Source organism: Petromyzon marinus, chromosome 22 (assembly GCF_048934315.1).
Source record: "Petromyzon marinus isolate PM22_M1 ecotype Great Lakes invasive population chromosome 22, UKy_Petmar_22M1.pri1.0, whole genome shotgun sequence".
In the NCBI taxonomy this organism is placed as follows: Eukaryota; Metazoa; Chordata; class Hyperoartia; order Petromyzontiformes; family Petromyzontidae; genus Petromyzon; species Petromyzon marinus.
This window is the reverse complement of record NC_133688.1, coordinates 18,233,783-18,250,510: the sequence shown is the minus strand read 5'-3', so window position 1 is coordinate 18,250,510 and position 16,728 is coordinate 18,233,783. Positions and strand designations below refer to the sequence as shown.

Below are 16,728 nucleotides of genomic sequence, written 5' to 3'. Positions count from 1 at the left end.
CCCTTGACAATGATGGAATGCTTTTCTCAGTGCCTTGGGACGGAGAAAAGAACTGGGCCAAAAGCATGTTTATTTATTAAACCTCAGGAGCTCACCAAATAATACCTATGTGTAAATAAATATCCGATTAAAATACATGAGCATCGTTGTTTAGTGGTTAGCGCACCGCTCCGTGAATCTGGCGAACCTGAGTTCGTTTCTTGACCATGATGAACCTTAAGTGATGATCTGAATCGGTCCCTTGACTGACTAATAATGACCAGCATGGTGACGTATGGTTGAACAAACCCCACAAACTGACACAGAATAGGAGAACCTCGTCCAGCAGTGCATTGCCAACGGCTGAAATGTATTGTATATATATTTTTAAGGAATATGCCTTTAAAATTAGGCTCGGAAAATGTTTATGCATGAGTCTTTACGGCCATTCCCTTTGGCAAAAAGAAAACTATTGTTGATTCTGAATTCAATGCAATGCATTTTATGGATATTCCCTATTTTATTTTATCATCATTTTATTATCGTACTCTTTCGCATTATGTAGTTTTACAGTATTTGCCTTAGTGGTTTTATATCCAATACACTGTCTCTTATATGGCATGTCTGGTTTAATACACAGACACATGTAAACTTGTTTCTGGTGGTGTGTACGTCGAGAACCCTCGTTGTAAATTACGCGTTGGAAATAAAGGTGATGGTGATGATGATGATGATGTTGGCGATGGCCTTTCTAAATTTAGGCTGCCGGTGAGTGGGCCGATAGCTTGGGCAGAATCAATGTCATGCCACTTCCCTATTTGTGTTCATGTCGGTTGTGCATTGAGACTCATTGTCAACAGAGAATTATAAATGAAAGCCGACGATGACCCTTTACATCGTGATATATTTTTGTTCGTATGTGGAGACAAGAAAAAACAACAACTTCCCTTTGAATGTGCGATACCCATGTTGCTCCACGGCAAACCATCGATTTGTGAACAGCATTACGTTTTGCATTGAAAGGGGTCCCTAAGTGATATGGAGTGCTCTTGCCAATAACATATGGTAACCCAGCAGCATTTTTAACAAACCTGACTGCTGAAGAGACCCATAAGGACAAAACCTGTCCATAGTTTTCTTGCTTATACAAATGCAGGTTCATAATATTAGTCTGAAAGCCAATAGGCTGACGGATTCATAAATACTGCCAATAATGCTGTATTTGTATTTGCATGTAGACATAGAACTAAGTTATTTTTATATATTTTTATATGCTTCGTAAATTAATGGTGAGTAGGCTGATACATTGGGCAGAGGGGCAAGGCTCACAACAACGAGCATAGCACTGAGTGGGTAAACACAGTCACGTGGCACAGTGGAGAGCACAGGTGGTGCATCTGTCAGTCTTAGTCAACCCAGAAGGTCTGAGTCTGCCCTGTGACCTCCTACCAGCAAGCCTCGACACTTAACATAGCTTCAAAGCGAACCTAGCCTGGCACGAGTGGCGTTACTTAATGGCAGATGGAGGATGCTGTCTTTGTTGTTGACACGGTGGGCAGAATTCTTCGCATGGATCTTCCCTATTTATGTTTTCTATTGAATGCATGTTGATACCTGCTTTTTGCGATTTACCCAATCGTGATTACACGTAGCCGAGACTATATGCGTCCGTGAAACGTCTCGCCTGAGTAATATCCCTGCGCTATAAGAATGGCGCGAATACCAAACGTACAACATAATTACTGCGATCATTATTAACAAAAAAAAATGTTTTTCAAGGTGACGATGACAACCATGAAGACCTTTTTAAATTTACGTTGCCCACACGCGGCCGAGTGAGTTCACAGAGTGGACGGGTTGGGCGGGCGGGCGGGTGACCACGCACGCGGGCCGGTGGCTTACCGAGCACCCGTCATAAAGTGCGCGGATGTGCGGCGATCCGCCTCGCTCCATCTCCTGCTCGTTCGCTCCCATGAAGCGCAGCGCACGGGCGTAGCTGCCCTCTGCCTCGTCCAGCCAGCCCACCGAGTGGTGGCAGTTGTACGTGAAGTTCTGGCGCGCCGCCGAGCTCAGCAGCCGCAGGAAGGTCATCTGCACTGTGCCGATCCCCTGCCCGTCCAGGTCGACGTAGGAGAACTGCGATCGATGCGGACAAGAGACGGTTACACGGGACGCACACGCTGCTCGGTGAGCCTGCGACCTGCGACCTTTACACGCCGCCGCCGCTGCCTAACGGTCAGCGCACTGGACTCGCGATACTGAGGTCGCCGGTTCGAATTGATTCGATCTCCCGGCGCGGCAGTTGAAACAACGTACGTGTGCGTACGTTTAACTTCTTTCGCACCGTACGTTGCCAACCGTGCTAGCTGGAGGTTGGTTTTCTTAATTGCCCGCCGCCTCTTTCCACCCAGCAGTCTTAATGGCTTCACTGAGATTAAGTCGATCGGCAGGTCGCCGCGTGTGGTGGCGTAAGGTGTGGGTACTCCCACCTCTTCCGCGATGTCTAGCTGGCGTGGAAGAGTAGGCCTGCGGAGAGATCCCTGCAGGCTCTCCAGAGCTCCATCTATCGGAGGCCCTGCCACCACCAGCAGTGGTGGTGTTTGCAAGCATTTCCATGGCTGCGCCTTTGCTTTTACTTGAAGCGTATATAACTAGGCCCAAAGGCCTCTCTGATGCAGTGTGGCTATCAAATGGAGACGTCGTGGGATAGTGCAGCGGACAGGAGTTTTACACGTTTCTTGAATTTGGCAAGGCTGCGGGAACTTTGGAAAAGAGACGGCGGGAGGGAGTTTTGTTGGAAGTGGAGCAGTGCAATTAAAGGGGTACGAGGAACATAGCCTGCAACACGGTGATTGAATGCTGTGTGTATGAGGGGAAACGGGCAAATATTCGATATTCTTTATTAAACCGGAATAAACCCTCGAGAGTCGCATCTTATGTACAACTGGATGCTGGGTAAGATGACAGTAATTTGTCAGTTCTGCGTGAAATGTACCGCAAACATAACAAGACAATATTGCACACCAGAGTAATCCATCATTCGATAAATTAGTAATTTAATACGCTAAAATACAATACATTTTAAAAAATTGCATAGGATGGTATAATATAATTTAATGTGACTACTGTTTTAAAATGAAGTACACACAACGAATGTATGTGATGGAATGGATACACTTTGATGCTTGTAAAAATATACCCTTTGAACTAACCATTAATAACATCAGACCCCAGGGCCGGCCCAGGACACGCTGGGGGGATGGCGTTGCTCGGCTAGCCTGGAAGAGCTAAAGTCTGTGTATAGTAGTTTATAGTGTAGTGTATAGTGTATCGTAGTGTATAGTAGTGCAGTGTATAGAAGTGTATAGTGTATAATAGTGTAGTGAATAGTAGTGTAGAGTAGTGTATAGTGTAGTGTATAATAGTGTAGTGTATAGCATTGTACAGTGTACAATAGTGTAGTGTATAGTGTATAATAGTGTAGTGTACAGTAGTGTAGTGTATAGTAGTGTATAGTGTATAGTAGTGTAGTGTATAGTAGTGTAGTGCTAGAGTCTGTCGCCAGGGAAAGTGAGGTCTGGACCGTCCTACTCAACATGCTGCTGCCGCGACCCTCACCAGGACAAGTGGATTGAAAAACGAACGCACGAACGAACATCAGCTGCCTCAATTCTGTCTCACATTGGGACCTACAGTGGCTTAGAAGATGGAAAACGGTGGTGCAATTGTAAAAAGCGCACTGCACCACGAGGCCTGTGACCCCGGGATCTGATTCCCAGCCACCGATTATTGTATAGTTAAATATGCTCGCCAGTATTAACCGGGGCGGCCGGGAACTTGAACCGCGAACTTCTGCAACAAGCAGCAAACACGCTTCTGCACGTCCCGTGTCAGTTCTCCGTAACTCGCTGACGCTGTACCCCTGACAAGGACGCCTGTGACAAAGAGCTTCCACGGCTTATGGGAATGCCTCCTTCAAATCTCAATAAATATCATGATTATCTGCCTGTTCATTTTTTTTTTTAAACCTCATGCAGCGTACAATTAACTTATCCGGTACAATGTCAAATATCCTCCCTCACAAATTAACCGCCCGCACTCCCAGTGCAGCATTTGCGTGTCCGGTGTGAGGAATTTTGTGTAGATGTTCACAAATCCAAATAAATATTCTGATTCTAAACCGGCCGTTGTGGCTTGCTCCTCTCACCTGCTTGCCGCGTTTGTATTCGCTGTACCAGGTCCCCGGCGTCTCCTTGGACCAGGCCGATAATCGGGCCTGTAAGAACAACACGTGACAAACGCAGAGGTTGTTGAACTCCTTACTTCGTTTAAGTCGCAGCCCCCTTAAATTAACTGTCTCATTTTGCGGGTCAACCACGGTGAAGAATTGGATTTTGTTGTTGTTGTTGTTGACATCCCCCTGGGATGCTATGGGATAGCTTTAAGGAGTTAAGCACTGCTGACTCACCCCCTCTGATTTCTTGTCAGGGTAGATGCAGGTCTCTCCGCCGGCCGTGAAGTTGCAGTAAACGCGGAACGAGTCTGCACTGCAGCCCTGATTGGGGTCGATGTAGTATTCACCTGGTAAAAAAAAATCAGCCATTTGATTCACGAGTGAATTAGAACATAGGCCGTCTCAATCTTACTACCTACGACTGCTGTCAGGATACATTTCATTGTGCGATAAAAAAAGGGAGGCATTTACTCTCAAATCTTTCCATATGTACCAGACATCCAAATGCCGTGGGGCTGATTTAATATTTAAAAAAAACATGGTTTAGATATAAAGAGCAATTTTTTAGACGAGTGCGGGATTAAATGAAATAAAATTAAATAACGCTCGTATCTGGGACACTTTTAGTTTTTATTTCAAGCCGACTTGGGAGACGAGCTAACGTCCAGCCTAATCTGTTTCAGCGAGATTACAAATGCATCGAGGTTAACGCTGTGGGGACGGAACTGGGCGGTGTTCATCGGCGCGCACATTGCGTGTCTGAATTTGTGTACCGCGCGCGCTCGGTCACAGCCGATGGGGGAGATTCGGTTATGAATAATTGATGGTGGAGGGGGGGGCGGCAGTTTCGGTCTGCGAGGTGTGCTTTGCGTGATTGCACCGCGACCCCCACCATCGGGGAGGTCATGTTGGCTGAGCTGCAGGTCCTTGCAGGTGCGGCCCGGGCTGCTCTGCGCGCCCGTCGGGTGCTTGATGAGCTCGATCTCCCGCTTGAGCGAGCTGATGGAGCCGAAGATCTCCTCCATGCCGTCCGGGTAGTCCACGGCGTTTTCCCCCTCGTCCGCCTGCATGCCGTCGATCTGCCGCCGGCTCTTCCGCGGCGTTTGAATCGGAAAGGGCTGGATGACGTCGCCCGGAGGGCCCTGCAAATAAATCAATGAATGCTGTTACGAAGGCCTCTCAGATCCATCGCCATCTCTTCCGAGACAGAGCAAATCATCATCGGCCATGCTCCATCCGCTCCTGGGTGAAGGCCTCGCCGATCTGTCGCGCCGCCTCTTGGATTCGACAAATCTGAATAAATAATAAATGTCTATTCTACCGCGTGTGATGTGACAGTTGTATCGCGAGCCTGAGAATCGATATTAAGCAACGCACAACCCGACAGTCACAATTAATCGTACGCGCGTGTGTGTATGTATGTATGTATGTTGAACTTCTTTCGCACTGTACGTATCTAAAAAAAAGAGTTTTCAATCCAGATTATTTAAAATTCCATAGCTCCAGTGGTTTGCTCATAAAGCATGGGGGGGGGGGGCGGGGGGCATGTCGGGGTTGGGGGGGTTAGCAAGTGAGAGGGCCGAAGCGTAAACATTTGGCATAAATCATGGAACGGCTTTCATTGGTCGAGCCTCCTTCCTCGTCTCGATCGACGTGAAAATAAGGAGCTGAGTGCACACGCGCGATGCTGTTCCCTGCCCTGGCAGAGTCGGCAGCTGGAAGGGCACTCGTGGCCCAAGGGGCGGACAGCACACAGGAAAAACATTTTTAATCTCCTTCAGAATCAGAACTATTTCGTATTCATACCGGAGGAATCCGATGAGCCGTAAAGCTCTTTTTCACAGATGTCCAGTAGGGCCGGGTAAGAACGTTACAACAACAAACAGTACTAAGACGCGGTAGAAGAGCAAAGTGCAAGAGAGGCAGCAGCACCGCGCGTCAAGAGGGAGGATGTGGGATGTGAGACGGCAGGCGTGGGTTCAGTCGTCGCTGCAGCTGCGATGCCGTCCGTGTCCCACGTACAGGCATGGATTGTGCCATCCTATTCGCTTTCAGGTTTCGCCGCTTTGTCTTTAACCCCCCCCCCCCCCCCCCACTGCTACGGCATTGTTAGTGGATTGGCGGGTCACGTGCGGTTGGCGGGATGAAGTGTGGGTACCCCCCCCCCCACCTTATTCGAGATACCTGGACAGTATGGAAGTGTGTATTCATTAACCGGACTTGTACACCAGTCACGTGGTTAATGGCGACTCGGTTGAGGATTTCTGCGTGTGACACACGTGCTGTTGCATTTAACAGATTTACCAAGTAATCTGCAGAGATGCTCGCTGGAGCTCCCTCTTACGGAAGGCCCCTTCCGCTAGCAGTGGCGTGAGCGGGCAATTGCAGGGGCTGCACCATCACCTCTGTTACCATCGTACTCATCGTGCCAATGCAGCACGAGCTTTTTCACCCCGCTTGGCACGGAAAGTTGAACTGAATTGCGATGGGATGCAAACATTCATCATCTCTCGAAAGGATGAAGCCAACCCCTTGAATGTCATTGCTGCGGTGGTGAGGGCCAAAACAAACGATACTAAGAGGCAATGCCATGCTTTTTTTTTACTCTACGGAGGCTAAAAAATGTACCGCAGAGCACCATCATTCGAATTAATGGGACTCGTTTAGCAGCGCAAATAAAGGGCACTCTATCGCGATGTCTTGCGCCCCACGCAAATTTGCGTCGCGTCGAATTCACGCGCAGCGCTGGTTCTACTGGGTTAAAGAAAAGGCGCTTGCAGAATTCCCCCAAGCCGAGCGAGAATTGGGGATTACACTTTTGTTTAGGTGGAGCGCCTACTGGGGGAGAAATGCAAGGCCCTCCCGGTGGCCCCGACATTCCCCGTGGCCTTGGGAATATCGATTTGTTGCTCATCAGAGGAGGAATAAAGAAAAGCACACCCTCAGCTGTGACACAGAAATGCAATTGCCTGCGGACATTTTTTAGAGTTATGAAGGCCGATTGGCAGAAATGTCAATTACGTACCATTTCCCCGCGATTAGCATCACGCGTCGTGTGTTTGTGGCGAAAGGCCAAAGGGATTTCTAAAACGCCACTGCCGTCAGTTTTAATTACGTCATTTACATTTTTTTGTTGGGGGTGGGGGGGTTCCTCCTGACAGTGTTGATGTTTACATTTGACTTAATAAGCCTGGGCCAAATTTGTTTTGTGTTGGCTGTGTTTTTTCTATTCCCCGCCCCAGTGAAATGGCTATCTGGGCTAAGCGTGTGCACGTAGGGTAATGCCATCAAGATGCGCACACCTGGGGCCCTGTTGGCCATGGGTTGCATCGAGCCAGTAAAATCGGTGGTGGCTGGATATCTCAGCGGCCAACGTGATTGCCATTGAGCCATTTTTTATTATATGGATTCCAAGGTTCAAACCTCACGGTAGTCTGATAACATCCTTGGGTTATTACCAGAGCGCCATTATCTACTATGTACGCTGCCACGGTGTAATGGTTAGCACACTGGGCTTGCAATCAGAAATCGCCAGTTCGATTTGATCTCCTGGCATGGAAGCTGAAACTGCTCCCCGTCTGTCCTTCCCACAGCATAAATGGATCCACCATAGTCGATCAATGGGTGGCGTACGGTGGGGTAAAGTGTTGGTACTCCCACCTCTTCCAAGATGTCTGGCCACCATGGAAGCGTAGGCCAAACACTGTTCAGAGGGCCTCTCTACAACTCCCGCTAGTGGAGGTCCTTTCGCCAGCAGTGACAAAACAAAGACATTGCAGCGCTGCACTTTTACCACTTATTGTATCGACTACGACGTGGATATTCAACATCCATAATATATACATCTTGCAAAAGTAGTACATTATGTGCCAGCCCCAACGCTGCAGCGTAAAATATATTCCTTTCAAATTATGTGGATGGAGTGTATCGATGCTGCCAGATTACAGAGAGCCGACTCCATTGGCCCAGTTAGGAGGTGGGAGCATCAATGCATGGGGTGAAATGTGCACTGTAAACGTGATTGCTTTGGTTTAAAACAAATATAGAAAAAAAGTTTTCAACTTTTCGACATTTATCAGTTTGGCTAAAAGCGAAGCGAAATTAAAAAAAATCCATCCTCGTGCATTTTATTTGCTCTGGCCAGACACTCCATTTGTGTGGTGCATATCCATGCATTATAGAATTTCCACATCTGTGGCTGAACTGCGAAAATGACCTGGAGCAGCATAGTGCTAAATATATGGAGAAAAAAAGTCAACTGATGCTAATTCTCATATTATCCGATGGAATGGGCCTCTATTTGCACGTGTATGTTTTACATGCTTCCACATAATATTGGTGATATTTATGCTTCATTTATTTGACAATTTGAGCAATATTTTTTATTCACAAAGCTCAAAGTTGGGAAATGAAAGCTTTATCAGCTTAATGAACTATGCATAATTCCATTTATTATTTAGATGGAGGAGGGAGGTTAACTTTTAAAGCTAGAGAGACCTAATTATCCATACAAAAGGAAGGGCCATTTTATTATTTTTAAATAATCTTGCCGCCCGGAAATGTTTGATTTAGTAAATGAGCCATGAACCCCGGTACACCCCGGCCTTCCTTTTTGAAAATTGGTGATACTCCAGAGTCTTTCAATATTTAAAGTTAACTTCACGTTATATATGTAAAATATTCTAAAAGCCCCGTAATTTTCACCAGCAAGTAATAGATATATAATAGTTCTCCCTGCAAGTGAGTGTGTTAATCACGAGGCTATGTGGCCACATGAGAGAAATTACAGCCCTTTATCAAGCCGCTACTGATTGGTCAGCAGTTAAAATATATAAATTATACATACAAATTACCACTCTATATGCTTCTGTTTTGTACGTATTGCTTATATCCGATCATGATCACTACATTTGTTGATATATTGAATACCAGTTGTGCTGGATGGTCATGGTCGGTTATTTGACCACATTTCACCATGCTGGTCATAGCAGGTTAGTGAAAGGGTGAGTCGAGACCCAGCCAGGATTGATGTAGATATCTCTCACCGCTGATGTGAGTTGTGGCCAGGAATCAAACACGGGTTTGCTGGGTTCACAGTGCGATACGCTAACCGCGGTGTCACTACTCCGTCCAAGCTATGATTGTGAAATGTAAATGGAAAAATTTCACAGGTGCACATCCAAACTGTAGCCACAGATGCACAGAGACAATGGCAATCCAACCAAACTGTCAGCATCATTGTCTAGGTATGACAATGCCAAGAGCTGTGGACAAGTTAGAAAAGGTGGTACCATAATTTCTCTATCAGTGATACATCTTAAACGTTCAACAACAACAAAAATACTAATTTTATTGAAAGTGTCCCCTCCGATTAATAATGCAGTGGGAAAAATAAGCTGCTCAACATATTAATTCCCACTCTAAATGTTTAAGTCTAAGTTTTGTACGAATTGCTTATCTACAATAAAGTTGTTTGAATTTGTTTCAATTTTAATAGCTTCTGTGCAATATCACTTTTTATACAATATGTCTTACACCCTTCACCTCTCCTTTTCCCGTCTCTCGTTCTCTCTATATATATGGTGATTGGTGGACATTAAGGAGACAGGGCATGAGTGAGGGCATCTATTGCATGGCAGTCGTGTTCCCAACGGAGTTCAGCTCCTTGTATCGCCCTTCTTATAACCAGGTGAGAAAGAGCTCTGTGATAGATTGTTATTCTATCACAGAGATGCAGGCAAAATGAAACGGTATTATTTGTCTGGCGTCCTACTTGTACTGAAATAAAAATTTCGGGTGAGGCCACGTAATGCTCTGGCCATATTTCTGTTGTAAGTTCCCTCCACCACCCAATAGAGCTAACAACATTAAGGTGTCATGTATAAAAAAATTAAATTCGCCAATTATAATTGTTTCAACTCTGACTTCCCAGATTTGATTCGGATAAATGCACCACTTGTGATAGGGATGTGATTTTTTTTTAATAGAATTTGGGGTGCATGGGTGGGTTGATGGCTGGGTGGGTGAGTGGCTGGCTGGGTGGGTGGCTAGCTGGGTGGGTGGCTGGGTGGCTTGGTGGGTGGGTGGCTGGGTACAGTGCACTTACAGGAGGGCCAGGGGTGCCTGGGGGTCCCATATCTCCCTTGGGTCCTCCAGGGCCCTGTCATGACAGACACACACACACACAGAGATGCACACACACGTACACACAATCTCACGAGGGGCATCGCCAATAAGAAAGAAATGTCATTAACGCAAGTCAAGCTTTCCAACCGGCAGCAGCAGGCTTGTGTAAATAAAAACAAGCCCGTCAATTGCAGTGCTTTATTGGCAAAATGAGCAATTACCATGGAACCTTTTGATCCCTTGGGGCCTTGGGGACCCTGTGTGGAGAAGTAGTCGAGCGGTGGTTAGCGCTTGCCATCACATTTTATCACTCACACTGTGCAACACGCACACTTTGCTCAACACTTAATGCACATTTCTGTGAGTATTGTCTTAGCATCATCCACGACTCAATATGTAAATTGTAAGGCGAGAAATATGCATAATACATCTGAATATATTATAATTATTGTAGGTGAACTTATTTAACAATCATTTGATTTTTTAATTGTAAGATTTTTAAGGACACTTTCGGACTTTGTTTCAGATTTTTGGATCATTTCTGTGATGTAATGCTAATAAAAGTGACCTTAACCAATGCAATGTGACACCACCTTTGGTGGAAAAAAAACACACGGATGTGACATAGTATGGCATCATTTGCCGTGATGTCATACTTTGGGATTAAATGTAACAATTTTTTTTTAAAGATTTATAATAACGTTGTATCAAAGCCTGACTTTGGTGTCAAACAAAAAATTATGAACACGTAATTAATATACAAACAAGGCGTTCATATAAATGTTGTCCATATTAAATTACATGCTTTATTGCCGCTTGTCATGCACGTTCACGAAACATTTTTTTACAAAACTCTGCAATTAAACATTACGTAACCATAATCCCAGATTGTCTGATGAGCTGGCAATTAGATATGAGGACGTTTTAAAATGCAAGCGAGGTCATTTCAGTTATTTACGCAGGTGGAAACGTTAACGTTTTAAATGTGCAGTGATTTAGCTCTTAATATGATTATTATTATTTTAACAAGATAAAAAAACACTAAATGAAGCAATTAAAGGCTCTGCAACTCACTGGGAGACCAGGAGGACCAGCTGGTCCATAAGGGCCAGACGGCCCATTGATGCCCTGTTGGAAAACAAAGAACGAACGTTATTGATAGTTTTTTTTTTTTACACCTGCCAGAGACGTTGCCTAGATAGCACACCAGACTTGCAACCTGGAGGCTGCCAGTTGGCTTTGTTCGATCTCCAGGCATGGCAGTGGAAACAATGGTACAATATTCTTATGTCACTCCGCACCCCCCCCCCCCCCCGCCCACATACTGACTCTGTCTACCCAGCAGTTAGTTGATCGGCAGGTCACGGTCTGGTCCCTCAATACAAGATTTGGGGGCGCCACAGTGGCGAGATGTTAACTACCTCGCCTGGTATACAGGAGGTTGTGGGTTCGATCCTGACCCTGACGCCGGCTGCTGTATATTTGGAGTTTGCGTGTTCTCCCCGTAGTCGCGTTGATTTTTCTCTGTGTCCTTCAGTTTTTCCCTCCACAATTAGGAACGTGCGTTCAGAGTATTTGGCTGCTTTGAATTTCCACGTGATAAGCCACTTCGTTGAGCTATAATTTGTGGCTAGGTCGCTTCTGAAAAAGAGATAACAAGCACAGTGGGCCTTACCTGACCCACTGTGCTAGTTGGTGGCACGAGGAAGCAATTGTAGGGCCACACCTTCACCTTTTACGCTTGGCCATCCCCTACTTGATCTTTCACAATAAAAACACAACGTTAAGCAGGAGTGGAGGTGGTACGTGAGCATGGAGGACAAAGCCTTATGGAAACTATATAAAGTGCTCTTAGATATTTGTGTTCCTGTTATTATGATGCTGATCACTATGTTTTCATATGGCCAACGAAGAGTAACTATTCAATATTAAATATAACTCAACACATTTAAAACATATATTTTATGTGTTCTGAACAAGGGTCATTGCCAGAAATGTTGCCTTTTATACAATTGTTTTCTTCTTAAAGCCGCATTGTTACTGAAGAATGTCTTGCGTTTTGTTGTTGTTGTTGTGTCTACTTATGTACCATGTGTCCAATGCGGCATCACCCAATAACGTTTTTATTTTATTCCAAATTCAGTCGTGCAAAGTGCCGTGTTTATCTTTTGCCCTTCAAACTGGTACACAGCAGAATTCCCTTAACTAACAGTGACATTTAATAATGTGCTGGGAAGAGAGAACCTGGGAAATGTAATTAAGGTCTCTGCTGGACAATTTATCAGAGTGAGTGGGGGGTCCTTTATGCCCATCAGCATAAATAACATTTAAAAAGGCAATATGCAATTACTGACGTTAATGCGATACAGATCTTATCTCCTGCCATTGCCACACTTGATACAACATTAACTTTAACGCTCAGTGACCCAATTCCGATCACATCTTCTTTTTATTTTTTAATTTAACAGCACTTTGTCAACAACGATACTTTACCGTGCCGGTTAGAGCTGGTTGGTGAACGAGGGTGGTGCTGGGGGGGGGGGGGAAGACTGGTTCAGATATCACTCTCCGCTGACGTTCAGCTTGAGGCCGGCAATTCAAACTCGAGGGCGACTGGGTTGGCAGTGCAGTTGCGCTAAGTGCTCCGCCATCACTATCGCATTTCAGACTGTCACGTAAAATGCGAGCACGCACACGCACGGCCCATTCGTCGCTCCGCTGCTGGATGAGTGGCCGCCCCAGGCCGCACATGCAGTCAGGTGAATTTGACTAGAATTCACCACGCTGGTCGGTTAATGAATATGGGTGGGGGGGGGGGATGGGTGAGTATGGACTTTGCTGTGTTGCCCTCTTAATGCCGAGAGAGAAAGCCTACTACACCGGCCTTATGTGCACGGTGGACACCCATCCAAGCACTATGCTGGCACGAACCAGACTCGAGCCTGCTTACTTCCTGAGGTCCAACAAGATGGAGAACATTCCGGGTGCCTTCGTCATTGAGCATAAACAATCATGCAAACTCCGGTCATCCTCGCAGCAGATTGTGGCAGGCCATCGAACAAGGACGGTCACCGCATCGCGCGCTTTCAGATGCGCTTCTGCCATCGTCTGGCATGCTCTTCCTCCCGATATTAGGATGCCACCGAAGCTATGCAATTTAAAATCTAGGTTGAAAACTAATTCCATTAGAACTTTTTTTGTGTTTAGTTTTTTTCATCCTTCCCCCGCACCTCCATTTAGCATGGTGGGCTGTGTACGGTATGAAAGAAATTCAACATACGTACACATAAAATGAAAACATTTTCACTAAATTTTTGCCACGAACAAATCGTTTCCCCCGGAGAAAAGGCTTCAGATTTGCACAAAACTGACGCAATGTAGATATTTAATACTGCAGTTATTTTGGGTAATTTGCGACAGCGAGTCGACATTGGAGTGAGGTCCTCCCCGCACCGTGCGGAAGATAATGCCTTCAAACCCGAAATGTCTCCAAGTACTCTAATTGCAGTAATGGGCTTTTGGGAAAATTAATTTGCAAATCACACAAGGCGGCACTCATTGTAAAAGTTAATAAGACACGTTATTAAGTCAAGACACCACTTAATATATATTCTTTATCTTGGTATTATTTCTAAGAAAAAAATAGGATCATGCGCAATTAAATGCGTCATATTTTAAAGTCTGGTGTCTCATAACTGCGTGATTTAAAAAAAAATCACTTGTGTCTTCTCAAAACCAATCGTATCCAAAACCACCCACTGATGAGTAAGATTTGTTACCCAGGTTATATTGTTAGAAGGCCTTAAATACAAAGTCAAAGTGAGTCCCTGCTGTAATGAGCATTGAGGCATCGATGCTCATCTCTTGTTTATAGCCCTGCAGAGCCAGTGGCAAAGACAAATCTACATTACTATGGCAGGGGTTTAGATGATAAGAATCAGGAGATTTATTTATACCGGAGGAATCCGATGAGCCATACAGCTCATTTTCACAGACGTCCAGTAGTTTCACAGATGTCAAATAGAAAACCACTGTTATCCATTGACCTCCTCACAAAGTGGAACTTTATTTTTACTTTATACTCAGTGCACGTTAAATAGATACACACCCTCGGCTTCACAGTGCCTTATTCAAGACCCTGTGATGTAATCTGAAAGAAAGATGGCTACGTGTGCCGGCATGACGGTCCAACTTAGTCAAATTCGATTAATCGCTCGCAAATTATTTGACCCGGGGAGGTGGTGGGAGGGGGTGAAGAAATGCCACCTACTGCAGGCTAACACCCAGTTGCAGGCCACTGCTTCGTTCGTCTTTGCCGCACAGGGACAGCTGCAACTGGGGGTTCTCTTGGATTAGACTGCAGCAGGAGGAGCGGAATAGTTGAGGTGAGATGTGGTGCTAGGCACACTGGGCTGCTGATGAGCCACTGAAGCACCGTGTTAATGATAATCGTAAATCCTCAAAAGCTAATGCCATGAATAAGTGATTCACTTCTCGGGGATGGGGAAACCTCGAGTGCCCAGAAAAAATACACGCAATATGAGAAACTAACACCCAAACTTCCGCACAGCTAGAATCAACGCACAAGACAGCATGGCCACATGGAGTTGAGACAGAAGCATTGTGTAAATATAGGTAATGAATTAAAATATATTGTGAGAAACCGTACTTGGTCACCCTTTGGCCCGAAGGATCCCGGGGGGCCTGGGAGGCCACGGTCCCCCTTTTCTCCCTGCTCTCCAGGAGGCCCGATCAGGCCAATGAGGCCCGGGTGGCCCTAGAGACAGACGGGACAGCCACAGCGATATCACAATGCCCACAATAAAAAAAAAAATATGATTTCCATTTATTTCCATATGAAAGCAGTCCATGTGTATTTACACATGAAAGTTATTCATTTTCTAAATGCATATATATATAGTCTTTACATCAATCAGTTTATGTTACATAGTGTATTTAATTAATGCAAACAAGTACATTTGCACAGATGTTTTATTTATATTTGCAAGGACTTGCAATTTCAGAGGTTGCCAGTTCGGGTCCATCTCCCGGCGCAGCAATAATAATAACCTCTATTTGACGATACGCCTTTCATGTTGAAGTATTTCAGAGCGCTAACACATACATATAAAACTACATTCACAAGTATAGATTAAATCTAAGCATCAGTTGAACCAAAGGTCCACATTTCTTCACCCCCCCCCCATTCCGCTCTCTTCTGTCCGCCGAGCAGCGTAAATACGATATGAGTACCACATTTAGTCGATCGGCATGTTGCGTGTGGTGTGGTAAAGTGTGGGTAATCCTTAATAAATGTTTAGCTTGAGAGTCCTGTGTTATAGAGGAGACCAAAATGCCCTCTGGATGGGGCTCTCTAGAGTTCCCTCGTGTGGAGGTCGCTTCTGGCAGCAGTGGTGTGAGCAAGCAATTGCAGGGCTGCACCTTTAACCATATTTGAGGGGTGATGAAAAAAAATTATCCCGTGGATTTGAATTGCAGTGGGAAATCGGTAGCTTCCTAGAGATTAACACGACTAACACCTCGAACAAAAAAAAGTGTTACATTTCTCAGGATTACGCGGCGTTATATTTAATTTCTGAGGATTTAGCGGAAATACGTTCTGCCGTTACGACGGTAAAATAAAACCCTTGTATTTAAGCATAATACAAAACAATACATTTCCGAGAAGTGCAACCAGAATGCCGAAGTGACAAATTAAGCATTCGGTGGCTTTAAAATTGACACGACTGTTACACCGCTACGCCGCAGCTAGAGCAAAGTGCGAGTGAGCACCGTGCCCTTGACGTTCGTTCATATACAATATATGTTTGTGCATTTTTGTAATTTTCACCAGAAATTTGTCACGTCACGTCATGGGATGACAAATCCATTCGGAAATCGTGCACACCGGTGTAACCCTTCTGCGTAAGTGAATGGGCCCCGTGGATATGGAGATCCCTTCCAGTCACATCTGTTCCACACGGTAGGGGGCGGCACTTTCCCACCTGTTCTGCATACGAGAACATTTCTCTTGACATCATAGTCAAACGGGTTTTTCTTTCTTTCTAATAACCCAAAGCTGCTGTTTATCCGAACATTTAATCTGATGGGTTTTTTTTTTCTTCACAGCAGTCATTGGTGGCCAGACAGAGACCGACAATTTGCTGACCCGCCCCGACTGGACATCTGTGAAAAAAAGAGCTTCATAACTCATCTGATTCCTCGAGGAAAAATATAGATTCTGATTCTGAACTAACTATACTCAACGACCTCGTTGACTCACAGGTGATTGCCTGGATTCGAACCCAGAATCTTGAGAGTTGGTATTTGAGGTGGCAGCACTGCCTTTGAGGTCAACGTGTGGGTTTAAATGCTCCCACCCTGTCCAC

At 45.3% G+C, this 16,728-nt stretch overlaps 1 protein-coding gene across 4 annotated transcripts in view; it reads right to left on the bottom strand.

Moving 5' to 3' along the window:
• LOC116944881 (collagen alpha-1(XI) chain-like) overlaps positions 1-16,728 on the bottom strand; it is a 176,649-nt gene that overhangs the window by 10,380 nt on the left and 149,541 nt on the right. For all 4 annotated transcript variants that reach the window (XM_076068804.1, XM_032958737.2, XM_076068805.1 and 1 more), the window contains 8 exons: positions 15,009-15,116; positions 11,414-11,467; positions 10,561-10,596; positions 10,320-10,373; positions 5,106-5,355; positions 4,448-4,560; positions 4,187-4,255; positions 1,882-2,115 (listed from right to left, as the gene is read on the bottom strand). In XM_076068804.1, the coding sequence (XP_075924919.1) occupies positions 1,882-2,115; positions 4,187-4,255; positions 4,448-4,560; positions 5,106-5,355; positions 10,320-10,373; positions 10,561-10,596; positions 11,414-11,467; positions 15,009-15,116 (918 nt within the window). The remainder of the gene's footprint in view (positions 1-1,881; positions 2,116-4,186; positions 4,256-4,447; positions 4,561-5,105; positions 5,356-10,319; positions 10,374-10,560; positions 10,597-11,413; positions 11,468-15,008; positions 15,117-16,728) is intronic.